Source organism: Panthera leo, chromosome B4 (assembly GCF_018350215.1).
Source record: "Panthera leo isolate Ple1 chromosome B4, P.leo_Ple1_pat1.1, whole genome shotgun sequence".
NCBI lineage: Eukaryota > Metazoa > Chordata > Mammalia > Carnivora > Felidae > Panthera > Panthera leo.
The window spans coordinates 77,509,794-77,534,416 of NC_056685.1; the positions used below are offsets into that span (position 1 = coordinate 77,509,794).

The following is a 24,623-nucleotide window of genomic DNA, read 5'->3' on the forward strand; positions in this document are numbered from 1 at the left end:
TCGAGGCCCGCGTCAGACTCCAGGCTGGCAGCGTGGAGCCTGCTTGGGATTCTGTCTCTCTTCCTCTTTTTCTGCCCCTCCCCCCACTCATGCCATCTCTTTCTCAAAATAAATGAACTTTTAAAAAATTAAAAATAAGTAAGTCGTGGAGAATAAGTGGGAGCTGAGTAGAAGAGGACTAAAGTCAGCGGGTGACAGTGAGAACAGAACTCGTGTCTTGATTTAGGGACCACCTCTTATACTCTCATTGACATAGACTGCTACAGTCAACACACTTTTAGGGTTTCTGAGAGCCCACAGAGAGAAATAAGGGAAGTTCCCTTTCCTAGGTTCAGTTCTGTATTTTCTGACACCTTGAGCATGAGTAGGGGTTGGGATAGATTAGTGACTTCTCCAGTTTCAGGCTCTGGGGTGGAATCAAGTTAGGATCGGATTTGGAAAAGTTAGGGCACAGAGAAGGTGTGATCTGACCTTCAAGGATTTATTCACTCCTTGACTTCCCAATTACTGATCGCAAACTTCAGCCTAAAAAAAGGTGCAAGGCTCTGGAGATAAAAGTCTACTAAAAAAGGTGTTTTTCAAACTGTGGGTCCTGACTTGTTAATGGGATGGGAAATTGCAACCAGATTTGAAAAAAATAAATAGAATATAAAATACTACAGTGCAGTTGTACATACAAGGATAAGTACGAGGTCAAAAAATTTTGTTGTAAACATGTGTGTGTGCTGAGTCATGATTTAAAGCATGTTATTGTGGATTTGTGGCCAAAAATTTTGCAAGCCCCTGCATAGGAAGGTGAGCTTCAAGAGTGCAAGGGCCTTGTTTTGTTTTAGAACAGTGCCTGGCATTTGTTAAGCGTTTCACAAAGAGGCTGAAGGAGTGAATGTCTAACACTACGCTGCCTTCAAGATTAGAGTCAGACATACAGGAAAAGGTGAATATAGGCTTTTCGATACCAGTCTTAATGTGAGCATTAAAAATGTCTTGCTCAGTTCCATCTCTGTACTTGCACATTGTTGGCATATTTTAAAATGAAAGATGGAAGGAACACCTTAATTGCTGTCCTGAAGGATGGCATCTTTGCTCACCAGGAAAATGAGGTTAGAGGCGAAACACCGATATAGAGAAAATATAGACAAAGCACCATACAGGTCACCTGTAATAAGTGCTGAAGTTAAGGGCAGGGCCACAAGCACTCCTTGGGGACCGCGGGCGTGCCAGTTTTAGTGCTAGCTGCTGTGGGGGACGCGCGGCAGAGCCTGCATGCCCTGCCTTTTAGTAACAAAGAAAGGACACAGAAAGTAAATACTGACAGCCTGTCGGTGGAACAGACAAGGCAGCGAAGACTGGACTGAGAGTCTACCACAGAAAAAGCTAGATGACAGCTGGACTGGCAAAATACATCTTGACCCAGCTGAAGCTTAAGCTGGGTTTCCTAAGAGGGAAACTGCGCGATAAGCCAAGGTTTGGGGAGCACATTTCAGGCTGGTAGAGAAGTAAGTAGCAATCTATGCCCTTTGTGGAAAGGCTGTTAAGGTGACGTGACCTTGAGTTGCGGCGCGTAGGTGGAAAAAAGTTCCGGGGAACAGTTTCATGGTCCTGCCTCCGAGCGCCCAAAAGAGGAAAAAAAAAAAAATCCTGTTTTGAGACAATACCTGTATTTGGTTTTCTTCGCGTCTTGGGACGCGGGTGGGGGTTGGAAGACAAGACACAAGGGGCGGAGCCAACGCGCGCGACGGGCGGGACCACGCGAGCCCTCCCTCTAGCTACTGGAGGCCGGGCAAAGGGGCGGAGTTTCCGGTAGCAGCGGCACTCAGGCGTCGGGTGACGCTAGGCGGACGAGTCGTCACGTGACACGGAAGTGACTACGAACAGGAAGAGGACGAAAAAAATAACCGTCCGCGACGCCGAGCCGAACCGGACCAGCAGCCACCATGAACAGCAAAGGCAAGGACAGGGGGCGGCTGGGGCCGTCGCGGGGAACAGCGCTAGCCTGGAGCGAGCGGGCCCGGACCCCAGGGTCGCCAAACGCCAAGCTTGGGGCGAGCTGAGCCTCGCTCCTGGGCCGGCTGCAGTTCCGGGGGATGCGCCAGAAGCCTTCGTCATCCCCGAACTACGGCTGCTCGCTCCTCCCGGCCCTTTCCCCCTTAAACTCTGTGGCGCAGTTTGGAGCTGCGGGCTCGGGTGGAGGGGTGGGGGGTGGGGGGAAAGGCTTGTCGTGATAGGCATGTGCAGGAGCAAATGGGGAGCTAGAGCAGGGATTTGGGCAGGCCAATGGAGAGCCAGCGGAGGCGGGGCGCCGCGCTCCGGAACCAGAGGCTGGCGCCCGGGCTTAACTAGTGAGGTGCCGGCGCTGGTGGGCGGGCCAGGGGGCCAGAAAGGTCTCTTTCGCCTTTCCCTCCGATGGAGGCCTGGACTTCTCCCGGCTCCTGTGATTGCCCTAGTGTTTATCAGAATACGATCCTTTGTTGTTCCTCAGGACATTTGCCTTCTCTCGGGTCTGAAGGTTCACTTCCACCACTCACTTTATTTGGAAGTCGACCTTGAGTAGGAAATCGATGGGGTAAATAATCGTAGCCACTGTGACTCAACGAGGTCTTGGCCAGTTACAACCAGGCCTATGAAGACCACCTAGAGCAGAGGCAGGATAGACCGTTGGTACATTGGCAGGCACGGGTGCCCAGACCTGCCCTGCATTGTGAAAGAAACTTGGGCCCAGCTAGACTTTCCCTTACACCAGTATGCTAACGGGAAGAGCGCCTTCCTGTCGATTGAGAATCCAGCATCTTCGGGTATAGGCCGGGGAGAGGGTGCAAAGAGAATGCTTATTTTCCTGGTTCCGGAAATCAGGCCCTCCAGAGCAGTCTGTTCCCACATCTCCTGCTTGTTGCCGCTAGGTTAGCTACCCAGTATGCTCTGCCCCATTTTGGTGGTTCTGTGTGATAGGCAACATGCATTTTCCCCCACCCCTTGTCTTCCAGGTCAATATCCGACACAGCCAACCTACCCTGTGCAGCCTCCTGGGAATCCAGTGTACCCTCAGACCTTGCATCTTCCTCAGGCTCCACCCTATACTGATGCCCCGCCTGCCTACTCAGAGGTGCTCCCAGTTTACTCGACTTGAACTGAATACTCTTCGGATCACATTTTCAGCCCTGAGCTAAGCCTGACTTCACATATTTATTTACTCTCCACAAACAGGAGAGAGTGCTGCCATGAATAATCTGAAACCCTGTATACTTCAGCAGTTTCTTTTGGGGTTGAGAATGCATTATCTGATTATATCTTTTGGCACAGGCTGAGGTTAAGAAGATGAGTGTGTGTTCCTTGAGTCTAACATTAGCTATAGCAGGAAGCGATCCAGGAGAATATTGAGTGGCAATGGAAAGGCAGCCTGTGTAACTTAGAGTGTAATCTACCTAAGGAGAATTAAGAGCTCTAAAATTGGAATGTCATGAAGTAACATGTGGCCTTCTCTTCTGCCTCTTGTAGCTCTATCGTCCGAGCTTTGTGCACCCAGGGGCTGCCACAGTCCCCACCATGTCGGCTGCGTTTCCTGGAGCCTCCCTGTATCTTCCCATGGCCCAATCTGTGGCTGTTGGACCTTTAGGTTCCACAATCCCTATGGCTTATTATCCAGTTGGTCCCATCTATCCACCTGGTTCAGCAGTGCTGGTGGAAGGAGGGTACGATGCAGGTGCCAGATTTGGAGCTGGGGCTGCTGCTGGCAACATTCCTGTGAGTATGACCTTATCAGAAAAACTCAGCTCTTGTGTCTTTTAACTTTCTGAAAAGATTACACATTCATCCTTTCGCCACGCCTGGGCAGTAGCTGTGGTATTGGTGTGAGTACTGATATCCAGGAGTCAGGTGTGAGGGGGCAGGAGAACTGTGGCAAGTCAGTAGCATCGGGCACATTCCCTGGGGTCTCAGTTAACCAGATTCCTTTGTTTTCCTGTCTTAGGAGTGCTGTCTGCTGCTCTTTCTGCTTCATTCTGGTACCGGGCTAGTAATACTCCTTATTCATTCCATAAGCATTTACTTTGAATTTGCCATAATCCCTATTAAGTAGCATTTGGAAAGATACTAGAGATTTTAGTTATGTTTCCTGCTTCGCTCCCCCTTGCATAAGAATTAGAGCCCAAATGGCTCTTGCTAGGGCCAGCCACTCAAAACCATATACTAGAAATGAGGTGGGAATGCCTTTGGATGAGTGGTAGGCTCTTTCCTGTTTGCATCTTTGGGTTCACAGAAAATCCAGACCTGCTTTACAATCCAAATTGGTGGCAGAACTAGCTCTAAGATGTGATTGGTCAGCATACTGCCGTCTTCTTAACGGATCCCGTTTTCACCTGTGCCCACTTCCCTCGTCTCAGCTGCCCTATGCCCAGTCAACCTTTGTGTTTTCCTTTCAGCCTCCACCCCCTGGATGCCCTCCCAATGCTGCTCAGCTTGCAGTCATGCAGGGAGCCAATGTCCTCGTAACTCAGCGGAAGGGAAACTTCTTCATGGGTGGCTCAGATGGTGGCTACACCATCTGGTGAAGAACCAAGGCCACCTCTGTGCCGAGAAAGACATCACATACCTTCAGCACTTCTCACAATGTAACTGCTTTAGTCATATTAACCTGAAGTTGCAGTTTAGACACATGTTGTTGGGGTGTCTTTCTGGTGCCCAAACTTTCAGGCACTTTTCAAACTTAATAAGGAACCATGTAATGGTAGCAGTACCTCCTTAAAGCATTTTGAGGTAGGGGAGGCATCCATTCATAAAATGAATGTGGGTGAAGCAGCCCTAAGGATCTTCCTTGAATTCCTCTGGAGTAATACTGTACCATACTGGTCTTTGCTCTTAGTAATAAAACATCAAATTAGGTTTGGAGGGAACTTTGATCTTCCTAAGAATTAAAGTTGCCAAATTATTCTGATTGGTCTTTAATCTCCTTTAAGTCTTTGATTTCTATTACTTGTTATAAATGAAACGCATTAGTTGTCTGCCTTTCCCTTTCCATCCTTTGCCCCACATCCCACCCTCAACCCTAGTTTTCCAGTTCCTTCCCGCCAATCTCCATTGAATCAATGGTGCAGGACAGAAAGCCAGTCAGACTAACTTCCTTCTCTCCTTGCACTTCTCCCCACTTGCCATCTTTTAACTAGTCTTTCACAAGGATCCTCTGAAACCCCTTCTGTGCCCCAAGCACGGACCCCATCACTTCTGTTTTTTTGCGTCTCCTCAGGCAAAAGTGGAGGGTGCCTCTCGGACCCTCCTTGTAGGCTGTCTCTTCATCCGTGAACTAAACCCAAATTTGCTTCGGTGCCAGAAAACCTGAGAGCTGTATTTGAACAAAGGGTATCAATGCAAACTGTACTGTAAACAAGTTTGTTTAAAATGTCGGGGCAGGGAGGGGGCTGCATTTCAAAAGCCTGATGACGTTAGAGCCAAATTAGGGGACGTTTTCCCATCCAAAAATTGGTCACCATTTATCGTCAGAGTATCTGATGTAGGCACTCACGGCTCCCAAGAACTCCTAAGCTGGGTTAATGGGGTCATATTAGGAATCCCTCACTACAAAATGACTTGAGTCCAGTGAAATCTCATTAGGGTTAAGAATATTTCAGGGATCCTTAATATTTTGATTTTTGTTTTCTGAAATTGGATTTTATTTTATTTTATCTTATAATTTCAGTTCATCTAAATTTTGTGTTCTGTACATGTGATGTTTGACTGTACCATTGACTGTTATGGAAGTTCAGCGTTGTATGTCTCTCTCTACACTGTGGTGCACTTAACTTGTGGATTTTTTATACTAAAAATGTAGAATAAAGACTATTTTGAAGATTTGAATAAAGTGATGAAGTTGCATTACACCTCACTTCAAGGATTCTTTACTCAGCTTGTTTTTAGGTTTCTTCTCTATATATCTTATATTCCACCTAAAATTCAAATAGGTACTGTTGTCATTCTGTTGGGTTTTGTTTTGTTTTTTAACGAAGCCTTTGAAATAAATGCAGGAGTGTAAGGCCAAGATTTGACCATTTTCATGAGTCCCGTTCTAGATGTTTTCCTTTTCTTTATTTCCTAAGCTCTTTCAGATTTTTAGAAGCCTGTTATGCCAGAGGTATTCAGAACATAAACTTAAGGGGGCGCCTGGGTGGCTTAGTTAAGCATCCCACTCTTGGTTTTGGCTCAGGTCATGATCTCATGGTTCTGGAGACTGAGCCCCAAGTCAGGAGCCTCGCTGACAGTGAGAAGCCCGCTTGGGATTCTCTCTCCTCACTCCCTCTCTCTCTGTTCCTCCCCTTCTTGCTCGCTTTCAAAACGGGCTTGAGCTCACCTGATGTAGAACTCGAACTCATGAACTATGAGATCATGACCTGAGCCAAAGGCAGATGCTTAATGCCTGAGCCACCCAGGCGCCCCTGAGAAAAATGTTTTAGTATAACAGTTTTTGTTAAGTTCGGGGTAACCTTTCAATTTCACCAAAGTTCTGTGTGGAGAAATACTGAAAGCAGATTATCAAGACGGATTCCTCAACTCCTGGGTCTTAACTGTGGGAGGAACAGAGTTTGGATGATGGAAGCAATACAATTTATAGACTTCAAAGGAGATTTAGCTTAATTCCAACTAAACAGTACCTGGGGAGCCAGGATTCCTACTGAAACACTGTATCTTTTAAACACCTCTAATTTTGGGGACTAAGATCCAAGAAGCTTCTCTGGGCTTGATTCAAAGGACATTGGTGGGTAAAATGGTAGGGAGGTAGTTCCTGGTGCCCTCTCTGTATACATAGAATGGGTCTGGGAAATTCTGGCCCTTTCCAGGATGGAAGGTAAACCAACTCATCACCCCAGGGATGTTTCTAATGACACTCCTCTGGGACAAGCTTCCCACCACCATTTTTGTTTCAATCTTGTGAGATGGTTCTGGAACTTCTGAAACTTCCCTGGGGTTCTTACTGCTTGGGAGAGAACATATGTAAAAGAGTTAAATAAGCAAAAAAAAAAAAAAAAAAGCCTGGGGGTACCTGGGTGGCTGGGTTAAGCGTCAGACTTCGGCTCAGGTCACAATCTCGCAGTTCATGGGTTTAATTAAGTAAGCCCTGCATGGGGCTCTCTGCTGTCAGCACAGAGCCCACTTCGGATCCCCTGTCTCCCTTTGTCTCTGCCCATCCCCACTCTCTCTCTCTCTCTCTCTCTCAAAAATAAATAAACATTAAAAAAAATTAAGTCTGGATAAGTCAAAATATAAAGGTAGTTATTTCTTGCACACGAGAATCGGATTTCTATTATCAATAAACATTTTTAATTGTGAAAAAAATAGTAGCATCAGTGTAAGGTTGTTGGGGAATATGGAAAGGAAGAAGGCTCAGGAGATGGAGCACATTCATCAGGAGGTGAGGTCTCCATAGTCTTTCCCTCCTGGTCTGGCCTTTTACTGTGGTATCCAGCACCTGGCAAGAACTAGTATGGACACTATCTCTGCACAGGCTGTCAACTAGTTGACCAGGTAAGGGATAGGGGAGCAGCCAGCGACTCTTAACTGTCCTTCCCTTCGACCTTGAAAACACTGAAGATGATTGGGCACATACTCATGTTGTCGGGTACAGCTCCAGCTTCTTGGGCAGCCACAGAAACCCGCTATATTAGAAAGGCCTGGCTAACGACATCATGAGCAGTTTCCTCTGTGTCCCTGGTGTCAGTGACGCTGGCATTCATTTGGGCCTGTGTCCTAGAAAGAGCTCAGGTTTGCCTATATCGATCAGTGCTGCTCACTGGTTTCAGATAAAACTTGCGCCTAATAAATTAAATAGCGTGTTAACACCGGAGCCTGGATAAGCTCCTTGGGGCCCGGGAGTCATTAGATGAAATATTCCTCCTTCTCCCTGCCCTTGGCTGAGTCACTCTCCATTTGGAGGATGGCGCTGGGCTCGCCTTCTGCAGGTTCGTAGGTGACGTAGCTGCCTTTGTTCTTGTACAGGTAAAAGAAGATCAAGATCACGACCGAGAGCAGGGTGAGGAAGACCACGGTGATAACAACTTGGAAAGGAGAGGGAAAATGCAGACATGTTTCAGGACTGAGGATGTCTCAGCAATTCATGGGGCCCCCTGAATTCAGCGATTCCCTCACTATTTATAAGCACCCTCACTATTTCTAAGAACCAGCGTTCTAATTAACCGGTGGCCACTTGCAAATCCATATTCCCCAAGTCCAACTTCCATGGTGCATGACCCCCGGAGTACCTTGGTACTTAAGCTAAGGACACAAGGCTTTTGATTTCTGACAAAACAACTCCCTCTCAACCGGTTCCTGATGATTAGGATAGAAACAGGAAGGAGGGAAACAGGAAATACCTTATCCCAAGAGGAAGGCATTTTAAAACCCACAGCCTCCTGCAGGGATTTCTCTGATCCCTCCCATCCTCTTCCTCACCCACTTGACAAACCACACACATCCTCATCTCTCCCCGCATAGTGGAGTGTAGCGCCCGTACGCGCTTACATCTGTTTGTGGCCGCTTCCCACGTTTACCGGCAGTGTCTCTGGCACAGAGCCTCTAAGAGTCTTTTACAGCCTTGCGTGTGTGCGTGTGTAAGATAACCTATGTGCCCAAACGAGCCCATTACTGGATTTGGTCTCCAATCTGTGGTGCTTTCCTGAATAGGGAAAATCCTAGTTCGGCCACTGGGTTCCCCATCTGTGGAGTGAGATAGCCGTGGAATTCAAGAGGTCTCTCGGATTTGGCTCAGGGCGTTTGTTACCTGCTATGAGTGCTGTGCTGGCCTCGGCTTTGGGGGACAGGGCTTCAGTGGCCTGCAGGATTGGGGTGGTCATCGGCTCTTCTGGAAAATTTAGAAAAGTGAAAAGGGAAATGGGGTGAATTCTTCTGTCCTAAAACATTCATCCGTCCTTCAAATTTTACCACCCCACCTCTTCCCTAATAAAGAAGTTATTCAACTCCTGTAGTAAATCCGTATAGAAAAACCTGGAGAATAGAAGAGAAAATAAACTACCATCCAAAGACCATGAACAAGTTGATGGGTTTCTCTCTGCCTAATATAGTGGTTAAGAGTATGGGCTCTAGAGCCTAAATGATGAGGTTCGAATCTGAGCTCTGTCCTTTACTGGCTGTTACCTTCAGAAAATTACCTACCCCCCCCCCCACCCGCCCCCCTGCATGTGTCAGCTTCCTCACCTGCAAAATGGAGATAAAAGTATCTACTTTATAGGCTTGTTGTGACAGGTAGTAAGTAACTCAATAAAGGTAAGCTATTATGGGGCACGTGGGTGGCTTAGTTAAGGGTTCACCTTTGGCTCAGGTCATGATCTCACAGTTCATGAGTTCGAGCCCCGCATTGGGCTCTGTGCTGACAGCTCGGAGCCTGGAGCCTGCTTCGGATTCTGTGTCTCTCTCACTCTCTGCCCCTCCCACACTTGTGCTCTGTCTGTCTGTCTCTCTCAAAAATAAATGAGTGTTAATACATGGTCTTACAAACTCTTTGTAAACGTTATTTTAAAATAATGAAACGAATGCTCCTCTCTTATTAAAACCCTTTCCTACACTTCCAGAGTAGGCCCTGTAATTTAAAAGGTTCCAAAACAAGGCCTCTCCTACCCTAAAATACATCTCCTACCTCCTCCTGCTATTGTTCTATCCGTCCTTTAGAGCCTGAAAGTCCCGCCACTAAGGTCATTACCTAGGGTGGGAACACTCAGAACTACAGGTCTCCAGAAGTCCCTTTTAAGTGTTTATGCGGGCAGTCAGGGAGACGGAGCCCGTTTAGTTCTCGCCCCAGTTAGCATTTTCATGTAGGGATTTGAAGAGGCACCAGGTTCAGTTAACTGCAGGACAGAGGTATCCTGGGGAAAACAGGGGGCATTATTCAATATTCATTCAATAAATAATAGCAGCACTCATTAACTGCCTACCCTTTGCCAGGTACTGTGCCAGGCACACTGGAGATGCAATGGTGAGCAAAATGGTGTCCCTTCCCGGAGCCTACCCTCCACCATGCCACGGTTCACAGTTAATGACTGCGATACATGAAACAAAGGAAATCGCCGGGCACTCGGGAAAGCATGTGACTTGGGCTTGATCTAGTCTTCCAGCAGGCGCAGCCTCCACAGGAAGTAAGATTTGAGGTGGGAGCCGAAGCAGGGGTAGGTGTTTACAGGGGAAGAGGGACAAGAGGTGGGGCACATTCTAGGCAGAGAAAAGAGCCCGGGTCAAAGCTCTGAGACAAGAGCCGGTGCGGCTGGACCACAGGGCAAGAGCGTGACTCCTGTCTAATGCCTGACACCTGCAGGTTTCCATTTAGGGCAAGTGTAATGAAGTCACCAGTGGTGGGCCTGGGAGCCTGGGAGCAGTGTTGAAAGGGGCCAATGGTGGTGAGGGGTCTTGTTTTTACACAGGCCAAGAAGAGGTCTGATGAACCTGGTCTTGCAACAAAGCAGAGGTGAGCCGCCTACAGCACCCCGCCCTCCCCACGCCAGGCCAAACCCTTCTCCACTATTCTCCACTCTTTCTTTAGGAATGGATAGCTCAGCCACTCCATGGCCTTGGGCAAATGGTTACATCCCTCCCATTCACTCAAGTGCTCTAGTGTTGCTGATGGGGGGTGACATTAACCAACTTTGCAGGGTGAGGGTGAAGCCTGAAAGAGCTCGGAAGCGTCACAGAGTGCTTACTACTCAATATATTATTTAAGGTGACTTTGTTTATGTGCTCAGTGATTAAAAGCTGCTCTCGGTTGGAACCCTGCACCGACAAATTACTAGGTGACCCCTTAAGGAAGTTACTAAATCTCTCTGAGCTTCAGTTTCTTGATTTCCAAAATGGGAGCATGGTGGGCAGCTGGTGAGATGGCTCCAGACGATCCTTGCCACCTGGTATTTATACCTTTGTGTAAGCCCCTCTCCCTGTGCGTGGGCTGGACCCAGAGACTTCTAACAAACAGAATACAGCAAAAGCGATGGGATGTCATTTCTGATAGATGCCCTGAACTTACCCTCCTGGTCAGACTCTGACTGCTGCCTCTTAACACGTACACTTTCCTCCCCCAAACGTCCCAGGGCTGGCTGCACTCCTTTGCACTCCACCTTCTAGAATTCTGTACAGATGCTCTTAGTTTTGACTTTCTTTTTCTTTCTTTCTTTCTTTCTTTCTTTTTTCTTTCTCCTTCCTTCCTTCCTTCCTTCCTTCTTCTTCTCTCTCTCTTTCTCTCTTTCTTTTAAGTAGGCTTCACGCCCAGCGTGGAGCCCAATGTGGGGCTTGAACCCATGACCCTGAGATCAAGGCCTGAGCTGAGATCGAGTTGGACCCTTAACTGACTGAGCCACCCAAGCATCCCAGTTTTGCCTTTCCTAAACATGAGAAAACATAAGACATACAAAAATCCCTGAGAAGAACAGTTTATGTACAGAATCTTAAGTATAAAAATTAAGAGGATTCCGTTCAATCCACCAACAGCAATTTACTTTGCACCTCCTGGGTACCTGAGGCAGAGTCATAGATGCTGGGAAAGGTGACAGTGATGAGGTCAACCAGGGACCGGACCATGGAGCTCAATCTCAGTGAGGGTTCAGAGGACAGATACATAGGACTCCCTGGAAAGAGAGTCTGGGGCGGAAGATGATTCCTATTTGGGAAATTCTGCAAATGATCCCGATTATGACAGCTGCTATTTCCTAAGTCCCTGCTTTGTGCTGGGTGCTTTATATACATGCTTATTAATCCTTACAACATCAATCACTTCCAAGTAGGTGTTTTTATTTGCTAATGTGGACCTGGAGGCCCTGGGGGAGTTAAGTGACATGAGTCACGTCACACATGAAGGAACAGTGCATGGAGCCAAGCTCTGAATCCAGGACTACCCGCTCCAAAGCCCGAGCAAGGTATTTACACTAACACTTCCTACTACCCTCCTTTCCTCTTTTTTCGAATAGTGAAGGAGAGGAGGAGATCATAAAAGGTAACCATGAGGCAGCACAAGAAACTTTCCAGAAAGTTCAAGGGTTTAAAAGATACGGATAAAGGCGGAAGAAGAACCAGCTGGCCACAATCAACGACACACTGTGGTGTCACAAAGAGTGCATCCTTAAGGGCAACTGGTAAGCGGGGAGTGAAGTCAGCATGATGTGGGAGCCACATTGCTTCATATGCAACCTCCCTGACTTTAATGTTGGATGTGATCAGAGGCAAGCTGGCTACAACTAAAGGGTACATTTCAGCAACAGACCTTCACAGACAGAAGATTCAACAGAAGTGCCTTCCTTGGATGCCGTTCTTGGTCGGTTTCCATTTACGCAAAGCCATCTGGTGAGGCAGGAAGTACGAATGAAGGAGGTACAAAGAAATTTACCTCTCTATGAAGACAATGGATTAATGAAGAAGGCAGACCCAACATCAGATTTTTACTTCTGATGAAAATGGTCTCTTTTGGAAGTGAAGGCTCTTGGGAATCTACTTCTAAAAGGAGGAAGCACACCTCTCAGGAACAAAGGCTCATCCATTTTGTTGCATGTGTTGGAATTTCCTTCGTTTTAGGGCTGAATAATGGGACACAGGAAATTCTGACACGTGTTACAAAATGGATTCCACTTATAGGAGGTACCTAGAACAGTCAAGTTCATAGGGACGGGAAGTAGAATGGTGGTTGTCAGCAGCTGGGCAGAGGAGGGATGGGGAGTTGTTGTTTAATGGGTACGAGAGTGTCAGTCTGGGAAGACGAGAAATTTCTGGAGATGGATGGTGGTGATGGTTGCACAACAATGTGAATATACTTAATAGACATAATATTGTAAATGTTATGTATAATTTTACGATAGTTTAAAAAACCCTTTTCTTTATACAGTTTACATTCTGAGAAGGGGAAGATGGACAATAAACTAAGTAAGTTAAAGATATACTGTATTAGATGATGATTGGTGCTATGTAGAAAAAAAGAGCAGGAAGGGGGTTGGGGCTTGGCCTGTGGATAGGGGTAGACGGAGAGTCTTCCTGATAAAGTGACTGGAGTAAAGACCTATGGAAGGCGAGGAAGGCAGCCGGGCAGAGATCTGGGCAGAGGGAACAGCAAGTGTGAGGTGGGGGTATCCACAATATTGGAAAGCACTGAGGCTGTAGAACGCTTGGCATGCGTTAAGGCATGGCATGGAGGTCATGGTGGAGGGGGGGGATGCCAGCAAGAGGAGATGGAATTAAAGGGGCTGTATATTTTGGCTTTTTCAGTGACTGAAATGAGAACCTTTAGAGGTTTTTGAGCAGGGACTGGATTTATATCTCAAAGCACTGCTTTTCAGCCTCTGTGGTGCATAAGAATCTCCTGAGGATCTTGTTAAAATGCAGATTCTGATTTGGTGGGTCTGGGGATGGCAGGGGGGTGGGGTGGGGCTGAAATTCCAAAGACCATACTTCTTCTTCTTCTTTTTTAATGTTTATTCCTTTTTGAGAGAAAGTGTTCAAGGGGAGGGGTAGAGAGAGAGAGGGAGACAGTGGATCTGAAGCAGGTTCTGCACTGACAACAGAGAGCCTGACTCCTGGAGGCTCGAATTCATGACATGAACTGAGCTCATGAACACGATTACATGACCTGAGCCAAAGTCTGTCGCTTAACCAACCGAGCCAGCCAGGCGTCCCCAAAGACCACACTTTTGAAACGATGAGACCACCATGTTGTGAAGAAGCCCGATGTAGCCCACAGGAGGATGAGAGGCTCCACGTGGGGAAACTGAGGCGCCCCACGCTCGGCTGACAGCTAGAAGCAGCTGCTAGATGTGTGAGGGAGCCTGTTTTGGACCTTCCAGCCAACTGAAGCTGCGGGAATGGGCACAGACAAAACCAGCAGAAGTGTGCCAGCAGTCCCACAAAATTGTAAGAAATAATAAAATTGTTCTTATTGTAAGCCACTGGTTGTTGAGGTTTGTGATGCAGCAATGGGTAACTGAAACAGAAGCTGATTTTTTTCTTTTTTTTAGAGCCCCAACGTGGGGCTTGAACCCACAACCCTGAGATCAAGGCCTGAGCTGAGATCAAGAGCCGGACCCTTAACCAACTGAATCCCAACCCTGCAGGTGCCCCCAAACAGAAACTGATTTTAAAGGATCCCTTTGCCGTGTGGACAAGGGGCTGTGGGAAGATAGGACAGGGGTAGAAGCAGGATGTTGTACCCTCCCCAAGGCCACAGCTGCATCCACCCAAAAGGGGTGACTTTTTCTACTGGCTTGAAAGCACTGACTGGGTCTAGTGGCAGCCCAGTGAGAAAGTGGTGGGATTCTGGCAAGGGTGACGGCAAGGTTTTGGGACTGAGTAACTGGAGGGCATGGTGTCACCCGAGATGGGAAGCCTGTAGGAGGAACAGATGTGGAAGGGAAGATCAGAATTCAATTCTGGACACGACTGCTTATTAGACATCCAAGTGCAGATGTTAAGACTGGAATTTTGGGAAGAGGTCTGGACTGGAGGTTTAAAAAGTCAGCATATTAAAGCCCATGAGAGTGTGTGAGATCACCAAGGGAACAAGTACCAATATGCAGGCCCAAGGGCTGAGCCCACAAAGGAAAGAGCAAAGGAGACTGAGGAGTAACAGCCAAACAGATCAGGTACTAGCATTACTGGGTTTGACCACGCAGGGCTCACATGTTGTCATGACCCGGACAACACAAGCTGTAGTGAAATCTGGCGTCAAAGGCCCTGGTTTACAGTGGATTCAAGGAAAGAAAAAAGAAAAAAAAAAAAAAAATGGAAGAGGAGGAACTGGGAGCAGAATATAGATAAACTTTTTCCTGTAAATATGAGCAGAGCAATGGGGCTGTAGTGGGAGGGGGATGGGAGTTCAGGGTTTTTGTTTATTTTTTTAAGGATGGGAGAAATGACAGCATGTTTATTTATGGATAGGAATAACTCAGAGAGGGAACAGCTGGTGATACGTGAGGGAGGAGAGTGGCTCCAACCACGTCCTTGACGGGGACGGGACCCAGTGCACAGAGAGACTGGCTGGCTGCAGGAGGAGCAGAGATCTGGCGTCACTGACACGCACGGGGGCAGGCGGCAGGTGCGCGGGGGCGGTGGGAGCCTCTGGCAGTTCTTTCTGAGAAGTTTAATTTGCTCAAGAAAATAGAACGCAAGGTCATCAACTGAGAGTGAGGATGGGGACTGGAGTTTAAGGAGAGTTGAAAGGTGCGGTAGGAGTAAATAGCCTCTTATCACAGAGCATGGGTAAGACTGTTTCTAACATCCTGCGGAGTAGTACAGGCTGGCTCTAAGGTCTAAGTGGAGAAGTGATTGACCATCAAGAAACGAAGTGATGCACATGTAACCACAGGGTCTTCCGCTAGGATCTGACCTCGGTTCTTTCTGAATTGATACTATTATGTCAAACCACGCCGGTTCTAAATTTAAGGTCCCTCTGTAATTCAAAATAAGTCGTAAGATAGGTATAAGAAAGTTCATGTAATTCAAAATATGTCGTAAGATAGGTATAAGAAAGTTCAGAGGCGCCTGGGTGGCGCAGTCGGTTAAGCGTCCGACTTCAGCCAGGTCATGATCTCGCGGTCCGTGAGTTCGAGCCCCGCGTCGGGCTCTGAGCTGATGGCTCGGAGCCTGGAGCCTGTTTCCGATTCTGTGTCTCCCTCTCTCTCTGCCCCTCCCCCGTTCATGCTCTGTCTCTCTCTGTCCCAAAAATAAATAAAAAACGTTGAAAAAAAAATTAAAAAAAAAAGAAAGTTCAATATCATTTTTCCCTTCTGATAGTAACTCTGCCTTTTTTGCTTGCCTTGTAAGACACTGCACGGTAAATCCTTTGCAAGATCTTTAGGATCTTTTTTTGGTGATCTGCTTTACTGGTGCCTTCTACACGAGCTTAGTGTGGAAGGGCTCAGTGCCCTTTGGGTAAAGGCAGACTCCTGCAGGCCCAGGGAAGGTTCCACAAATTTGTGCAAGTCTCCAAGCAAGAAGGGCAACCAGTAAACTGATGAACAGAGAGATTTCAACTGACTGCAGAAATGGGCCAAATTGAACAAGATGAGAATTCGACAAGAGTCCTTGGTCTTAGGTTCAGCAAACCAACTACTCACGAAGAAAGAAGGGGGGCGCCATGGGTTAGCGGTAGCATATATAAAGACTTACAGTGAGATCAGTGGAAAGCAACTGGTACTAGAAGGATATACCCCAAAATGGCAACAAGAGTGATAGCTAGGTGGTGGAATTTTCGATGATTTGTAATTTCTTCTACATGCTTTCCTTTATCTTCTCAATCTCTTACGGTGATAACTACAGTTGATCCTTGAAGAACACAGGTTCCAACTGCATGGATCTACTTCTCAGGAGGATTCCCCCCCCCCCCCCCAAATACAATATAGTACTGTAAATGTATTTTCTCTTCCTCATGATTTTCCTAATAACATTTTCTTTTCTCTAGCTTACTTTACTGTAAGAATACAGTGTATAGTATGCGTAACATACAGAATATATGTTCTGTGTATGTGGGTGTGTATGTGTATATATATATATATATATATATATATATATATACACGTTATATGTATATACAATCGACTGTTATTGGTAAGGCTTTTGGTCAACAGTAGGCTATTAGTAATTAAGTTTGGGGGGGAGTCAAAAGTTATACATGGATTTTTGACTGTGTGGAGGTTGGTGTCCCTAATCCCCATGTTGTTCAAGGGTCACCTGTTCTTTTACAATCTTAAAAAAAGTTAGGGGCGCCTGGGTGGCTCAGTTGGTTAAGCATCCGGCTTCAGCCCAGGTCATGATCTCACAGTTCATGAGTTCGAGCCCCGCACTGGGCTCTCTCTCTGCTGTCAGCAAGAGCCTACTTTGGATCCTCTGTCCCCCTCTGTCTCTCTTCCCCTTCCCTGTTCATGTATTTTTTTTCTCTCTCTCTCAAAAATAAAAAAAATAAATAAAATAAATTTTTTTAACTTGCTGTCATCTTAGGCCCCCGTTAATATAAATACGGTCTCTAATAATGGAGGTAACAACGTGGACCTACTTTGTGCCACTCTTAGACTGCAGAGCTGCATCAGGGTGTGACAATTATGTGGTGAACAGCCAAAATAATGAAAGGCTTGGAAACTATCAGATAAGGAAAGCTTCTAAGACAAAGTCCAGACAGAACACTTAGGGAGAGCCCAGAATTTGGATGCTATCTTCAAATATGCCGACGGATGGCCTGTGCAAGAGGACCACTGGCGGAAACTAATGGGAGAGAGAGGTCTCCCCCACCCCCCCGCTGCCACCGGGCAGGAAGACCAAAACGGGTCACATGCTTCAATGGGGTACTGGAGAGAGAATTTTAGCACAGAATGGGTGGGTGAACTAGCTGACCCTCAGGAACTTTCTCAGCCTTAATTTTGGAATTTAAAAAAAAAATTTTTTTTAATGTTTATTTATTTTTGAAAGAGACAGAGCACAAGCAGGGGAGGGGCAGAGAGAGAGGGAGACACAGAATCCGAAGCAGGCTCCAGGCTCTGAGCTGTCAGCACAGAGCCTGACGCGGGGCTGGAACTCACAAACCTTGAGATCATGACCTGAGCCGAAGTTGGGACACTTAACTGAGCCACCCAGGCGCCCCAATTTTGGAATTTTTATAAAGTGAAAGTGTTCCTTTAGAATTTTCTTCGAAATCAAATTTCTGAACTGGTGAAATCTCAGTGAAGTCTCTAGTTTAGTTATCAGGATTATACCGATGTTAATGTGTTGGTTTTCGCAACGTGCCATGGTCATGTAAGATACTGACATTAGGAAAACCGGCTGAAGAGTACATGGGAACTCTCTGCATTATTTTTGCACCTTTTCTACAAATCTAAATTCCTCCAAAATAAAATGTTTACTTTTTTTTTTTTTTTAAATCGAATTTTGAACTCCACTCCACTAAAGGTCATGGGGTATCCTAGGTGCTAATGAGCTAGGGTCTTCAGGCTTCAAGTGTCACAACTGTAACCTATGGGGGTGCCTGGCTGGCTCAATTGGTAGAGCCTGTGACTCTTAATCTCAGGGTTTTGAGAGACATAGGGAGCAAGCGGGGGAGGAGCAGAGAGAGAGGGAGAGAGAATTCCAAGCAGGCTCTGGCCTATCACTGCAGAGCCCAAAGACGATGTGGGGCTCAAACTCACAAACCTCGCGATCATGACCTGAGCCCAAGTCAAAGAGTCAGAAGCTTAACCGGCTGAGCCACCCAGGTGCCCCTTAACCTCAGGGTTGTGAGTTTAAGCCCCATGTGGGGCATGGAGCCTACATAAAATTAAAAAAACAAAACTGTAGTCTATATTTGCACTTTATACATTATAACATACATTATTTTCTCTCCACCCCACGGTGGTGATGTAAACAGGGTTGGTGTTATCATCATGTACGAGCTCAGCAAACTGCATCAAGCAGCCCAGAGTTACTCGGCAGTTGGCTGAGTTGGGCTTCAAATCTATCTCCTTATTTCAAGGTTCTTTCCACCGCACAGTACCAGCTCTCCAGGTTCTGGAAACATCTCTGCTCTACTCCCAGCTAGCCATTTTGTTTACATGTCCACTGGGTTTGGTTCCCGGAGTTTTACTGCAGAACGGAAAGGGTGTTCACTATAGCACTGTTCGCAAGAGTTGACACATATCTGAATATCTATCGGCAGGGGATGATTAAATAAATTACAGGCCATTCATTCTGGAAACACTATACAGTTGTTAAAAGGAACGTGGTTAGATCTGCTATTACTGACACAGGATATACGGTTAGATGAAAGAAGCAAATTGCTAGGGCAGTAATGTGTAATATGATTACGTGTTTGAAAAAAAGTAAATTAAAATGAAACTATAAACGTACACACACACACACACACACATACACATATGTCTGCGTATACACCGAAAAGGTCTAGAAGTCTACTCCTTAAGTGGCATGTCACAGCTTTTTTTAAAAAAATAATTTTTAAAATTGTTTATTTATTTATTTGGAGAGAGAGAGAGACAGACAGACAGACAGACAGAGCGAGCACCAGCAGGGGAGGGGCAGAGAGGGAGAGGGAGAGAGAGAATCCCAAGCCGACTCTGTGCTGTTGCCGGGATGCGGGGCTCCATCCCACGAACCGTGAGATCACGACCTGAGCTGAAACCAAGAGGTGGACGCTTAACCGACTGAGCCACCCAGGCGTCTTGCATGTAACAGCTTTTTAATGAAAAAATAAACAACAGGGGCACCTGGGTGGCTCAGGCGGTTAAGCGTCTGACTTTGGCTCAGGTCATGATCTCAAGGTTTGTGGGTTCGAGCCCCGCATCGGGCTTTGTGCTGACAGCTCGGAGCCTGGAGCCTGCTTCGGATTCTGTGTCTTCCTCTCTCTCTGCCCCACCCCTGCTTGCACTCTGTCTCTCTGTCTCAAAAATGAATAAACATTAAAAAAAAAAAAATTAAAACAAAAGAAAAAGGAAACAACAACCAAGTAAACTTAAGTTCAGGAAGCCTGGCAAAAAAAGGGGGTAAATGGCTTATAGCTTTCCTACCATCATCTCCTGTTCCTACCCTGCTTCTCTCCTGTCTCCCTGTCCAAATAAAGGAATAATGATGTTACTCTCTTCCTTCCCTTCTCAGACATGGAAGGACTGTAACACCATCTTTCGTTCAGGCGGGAGGCTTAGGGTACAGGACCACAGTAAGATTTGAGGCTCCACCCAAATCCTAACCAACAGCAAATGAACTTCAAGATCTATTTTGCCTATTTACCCTTTTTTGGTTCTTGTTAACCCAGATACCTGTCGGTTTCCTTGTGACCCCTGTTTCCAGGCTAAATCTCTTATCACTGAGGCATCAGATCCTTTGCCACTTCAGTTTGCCAACCTACTTATTTGCTCTAAGCTTGCCCAACAAAGGGCGGCTCCCCCAGTTCTCCTTTCTATGGGAACCCGCCCTGGAAGTCTGCTCCCTTTCTCCTTCCTTCTCTTTCATGTGCCTGGGCCAACGGGGTGGAGTGAGACTCTGAGAGCGATGTACGATGGCAGAAAAACCACAGGCTTTGGAGTAAACCAGACCTGGCACAAAATCCTGCCTCGGCCTTTATTAGGCACATGACCTTGGGAGAATTTAATCTCTGTACATTTCTTCATTGCCCCGAACGTCAGTTTTTGCTTCTCCAAAATGAGAATAAAACCTGTTCACAGGGCTGTGAGTAGGAATAAGCAAGATGAAAAAGGTGGGGGGTCTAATTCAGAGTGAAGACAACCTAGGATGTGGCTGTGTAATTAGGTGGCACAAGAGATGGGCTTAACCTGGCGCAGGGCAGGGGGAGACACAGCCCACAATGCCAGTTTCCACTCCACCCTGCTTTCAATAGGGCGGCTTGTGTGCTGGGCACAGCAGGCACAATGCCTAGGGTCTACAGTACTTTAGGGGCCCATCAAAGTGTTTTCTGAGGATTTTAATTGTAGCGATTTAAATTTCTTTTAAAATCAGAAGAAAAAAATGGAATGTTAGGTCAAGGAAACTGTCATATTGTTATATCAATCAATTATTAATTATAAATATAAAATAATGGTTTCATTATATCAATATTGTGTTCTTCTTTATACCAACACGGTTGTAAAACAATTTTTCAATTAGCAATAATCACACCTTCAATATCATAGTGTTGGCTGTGATACAGCCACTATGCAAGCTTAAAAACTACAATTTTATATAAATGTAAATATATTTTTTAATGGAAGAATGGGCTCACAAAGGCAAAAGTACCAAGGGCCTCTGAAAGCCATAACGTGTCCTCACTTTCAACACTCCCAAAGGATCTCCTTTAGGACATCTTTATAGATTAGGGAAAAGGGATGTGAGGCGGCATAGGTGGGGAGGCGGGGAAGCCACAAGCAAAACTCTCAATTATCCCATCCTTCAAAGTACAAGCCCTCCCCCTGTCTGTGATTTCCCTGTCCCTGTCAAGGAACTTTTGTTTGCTTGAACCCCATGAATGGGGGGCTGTATGATACATCCCAGAATACCACTTCATTCATGTCGCTCATTGGGTCAAGAATACAAATATAAAACTCAACGACAACCACAAAACCAGCCAATTAAAAAACGGCCAAGGACTTGAATCGACATATCTGCAAAGGAGATATGCAAAAAAAAAAAAAAAAGAAGGAAAGAAAAGAAGAGTGCTGTTAAGGATGCAGAGAAATTGGAACCTTTGTGCGTCGATGGTAAACAGTATGGCCGCTCCTCAAAAAATTAAACAGAAACACCACATGATCCAGCAATTTCACTACTGGGAATGTACCCAAAAGAACTGAAAGCAGGTACTCGAGAAGTCATTCATATTCACAGCAGCCTTATTCACAGTAGCCAAAAGGTGAAAGCAATCTATTGATGGGTGAATGGATACACAAAATGATGTATCATATATATATGTATAATGATGTATGCGTGCTATTATTCAGCCTTAAAAGGAGAGAAATTCTGACACATGGTGCAGCATGGATGAACCCTAGACATGTTAAGAGAGTCAGACAGAAAAGGACAAATATTGTATGATTCCACTTACATGAGGTACCTCGTCAAATTTCTACAGATAGAAAGTATATTGCTGGTCATTAGGCGCTGGAGGGCAGGGCAGTGGGGGGTTATTGCCTAATCAATACACAGTTTCAGTGTGGGAAGATGACAAAGTTCTGGAGATGGGCCGTCACGATGATTGCACAACAGTGTGAATGTTAATCAGTATTTAATACCACTGGGCTACCAAAACGTGGTTAAAATTGTAACATGTATAGTATCTGTATTTTACCACAAATTGAAAAAAGGAAAGAAGAGAATTTACCCAGGTCTTAATTCCTCAGTTAGCTGCCCAAGCATCACTTCTTTTCCCTCGGGGAGGTTTATTCTCACGGTCCTCTGCCCTCTCCTCCAGAACACCGTCCAGGACAAATGCAGTCTTGGTGGTTTCGCACAAGGCACGAACCTGATCCGGAACACTCACTGTGCCCTTCTTGCTGTGTACAAACCTCATCAATTCTTTAAGCGTAAGTACTCCATTCCATTCCCCACTCACAAAGCCTTTGCTGACCAATCTGGACTCCTAGCCACTTCTCCCTTTCCTCATCTCTCACTGGACAACGAACATTGTGAATAGTGCGCATCACCAGTTACAGAGGACACTGTCTTAGACTTCCCTGGGGTTGTCACATGTCACATCAGTATAGTAGATAATGTCGGTCCTAATGACGAATGAGGCTGTGTATATGAAAACAAAGGTGTATAGACCAACCAAGGTTTTGTTCCCCACCCCCCCACCCTAAATGAGTACACAACGAAAACACAATCAGTGACTATCTGATGGTTTGTCTGGCTCAGCTTGGTTACGGAACAAAAGGCGGGGAATCGGTTCTCAGAGTGAGGAGAGGTGGATCCCTGCCTGCAAGAAACAATGGGTTTTGATCCTGGACCGTAGCATCAGAGGAATGGAATTAAAAAGCAGGCAGGGGCACCTGGGTGGCTCAGCTGGTTAAGTGTCCGACTTCGGCTCAGGTCATGATCTCACGATCTGTGAGTTTAAGCCCCACATTGGGCTCTGGACTCTGGGCTGACAGCGCAGAGCCTGCTTGTCTCCCTCTCTCTGCTCCTCCCCCTCGCTCTCTCTCAAAAATAAACAAACATTTAAAAAAACAAAACAAAAACAGACAGAATTCCTTTCCAGGAAAATGTGGGTCTCTAACAAGCACTTGTTTGTTACCAACGTTACTGAATGCTTACTAGATATGAGACACTGTTGCTAGGTGTTTTATATGTGGTATCTCATAATAACCTCGCAAGATAGGCACTATTTCCCCCATTTTACAGATGAGAAAACTGGAGCTTTGAGGGTAGATCACTCACTCAAGGTCACAAAGTTTTAAGTGGCAGTGTCGGGGACCAGCCCAGGTCCCCGCGATTTCAGATTCAAACCGCACCAAAGTAACCACTCTGGTTGCCCTCTGGGCCTTCCAGGCCCTTTGGAGGTGAGCACGGAGATCTGGGCTGAGGCCTCAGGGAATTCCAGGCCTGGGCTGGGGGTAGACGAATGTCTCTACCATTAGTATTAGGAAAGGCCTTCACCTACCTCCTGGAGAAGGCGTGGTTAGCAGGCTAGTCATCGCAGCAAGTGGAGAGAGAGCAGATCTGTGGGAAGAGGGACAAAGACGGCATGAGGTGGATGGGCCCCTACCTGGCGCTGGAGAGCCTTTGGAGCCAGGTTTTCGTGGGTCCCTTCCCTCATGGGGCTAGTTCTAAACCCTTCTCTTTGGGTTTCCCTGAGCACATCTTCGGGCTGGAGCTACCAAGAGCAGAGCCGAGATCTCTGGTACTTGGCGGACGCTGCCTTTGAACGTGCCACCCCGAGATCCTTTCACTCGGCCACCAACCACATTTACCTAAGGGATCTCTCCCGGCCTGAGAAAGTTAGGCGAAGGTATGCAAATTAGCAGCGCACCCAGTTTCGCCCGGCCACAGGCACGGGTGCTCTGCGCTTCGCGAGCCTGGCGGCTGCGCCCAGCCGTCCACTAGGGGTCAGGAGAGGGCCGGGAGGGCAGGACGCACCGGCCCCCCCGCGTGGGGGCAGGGTCGGGGCCTGGGGGCGGGGAGCCAGGCACCAGAACGTGGAGGTGAGGGGCCTCAGTCGCCTTCGGGCCCGTCCCCGACCAGCCGCCGTCGGGCCCTGGCCCGCTCTCCTCAGTCGTCCTTTCCCCGTCACGCTGCGCCGTCCGCGCACCCCCTGCCGTACCCCGCCCGCCGGCCACTAACGCCGAGCCCTGCTTGGCCCCGCGCGGACGTCGGGGCTGGCGCGGCGCGGACCCGGCGACTCGGCCTCGGCCCCGCCCCTCCAGCGTTACCGGCACAAGGCTCCCGGGGCAGCCCGCGGCGCGTGAGACCGGCCGTCCGGGGCGGGCGTTTCTGAGCGGCCGCGACGGGAGGCTCCGGCCGCTCTGGGCTGGCGTCGCGCCCGCGGCCGAGGCGACTGCCGTGTGCTCGCGGCCCCCGGGTTCGGCCGGGCCTCCCGCCCTCCCCAGGTGCCCTCCTCCGCGTGCTCACCTTCCCAGTCGGACGGGCTGCCGCGGAAAGGGCCCGGCGCCGCTCCGCGCGTCCTTTTGAACTCTCCGGGGGGCGGGAACGGCGGAGATTCGCCGAGGGCCGCCGAGGGACACCGAGCGGGAGGAAGCCGCGGACCGGGGCGCGGAGCTAGCTGCGGAGGCCGGCCGGGAGTGGGGGTGGGGGGGCCGGCCGACTGGGTGGGACAGGAAAAGAGGAGAGAAACCGCCCTCTGCAGGTTCCCTCTGCCCGCCCGGCCGCCGCTGCTCCCCCGGGAGGAAAGGCTGCTTTTCCTCGTCCGATTGTCACTTTCCTCTCCATCCGGAGCCGCTTCCTCCCTCGTCCCGAGGCTCCAGACGGCGTGGGATCGGAACTGGGATAACTGAGATCTGTCCGCTTTCCCCCGATCGATGGAATTTGAACTCCCAGCAAACGCGGAAAATCACGTTTACTTGCGTTTGCGTATCGTTTACGTAAACAGGTCCGCGTCCAGAAAGCTTGGAGCTTCCCGCGGCCGGGAAGACGGGAGGCTCGGAGGGGGAGGGAAGCGGGGCCCCATCCGGATCTTCCTCCTCTGACAT

The 24,623-nt window shown here is 47.7% G+C and overlaps 2 protein-coding genes across 3 annotated transcripts; one reads left to right on the forward strand and one right to left on the reverse strand.

The window, feature by feature from the left end:
* Positions 1 to 1,832: 1,832 nt before the first annotated feature.
* On the forward strand, positions 1,833 to 5,872 carry DAZAP2 (DAZ associated protein 2). 2 transcript variants are annotated; one of them, XM_042946568.1, is made up of 4 exons: positions 1,833 to 1,947; positions 2,982 to 3,100; positions 3,493 to 3,661; positions 4,416 to 5,872. In XM_042946568.1, the coding sequence occupies exons 1-4, from the start codon at positions 1,935 to 1,937 to the stop codon at positions 4,736 to 4,738; spliced, it is 624 nt and encodes a 207-aa protein (XP_042802502.1). In that variant the 5' UTR covers positions 1,833 to 1,934; the 3' UTR covers positions 4,739 to 5,872. The 2 variants fall into 2 exon arrangements, with proteins under 2 accessions (XP_042802502.1, XP_042802501.1); XM_042946567.1 differs by having other exon boundaries at positions 1,840 to 1,947; positions 3,493 to 3,738; positions 4,416 to 4,643.
* A 1,402-nt stretch (positions 5,873 to 7,274) lies between these two features.
* LOC122225388 (small cell adhesion glycoprotein) lies at positions 7,275 to 24,344 on the reverse strand (the record flags this gene model as incomplete). Its single annotated transcript, XM_042948302.1, has 4 exons — positions 7,275 to 8,036; positions 8,759 to 8,839; positions 23,078 to 23,136; positions 24,046 to 24,344. Coding segments are annotated over 4 exons (618 nt in total), but the record flags the coding sequence as incomplete, so codon positions are not given.
* Positions 24,345 to 24,623: the final 279 nt, after the last annotated feature.

Coding starts and splice junctions, on each gene's coding strand:
- DAZAP2 (XM_042946568.1), top strand. Junction 3,101..3,492: donor CCCCGCCTGCCTACTCAGAG/GTGCTCCCAGTT, acceptor TGCCTCTTGTAG/CTCTATCGTCCGAGCTTTGT. Junction 3,662..4,415: donor TGGTCCCATCTATCCACCTG/GTTCAGCAGTGC, acceptor TTTTCCTTTCAG/CCTCCACCCCCTGGATGCCC.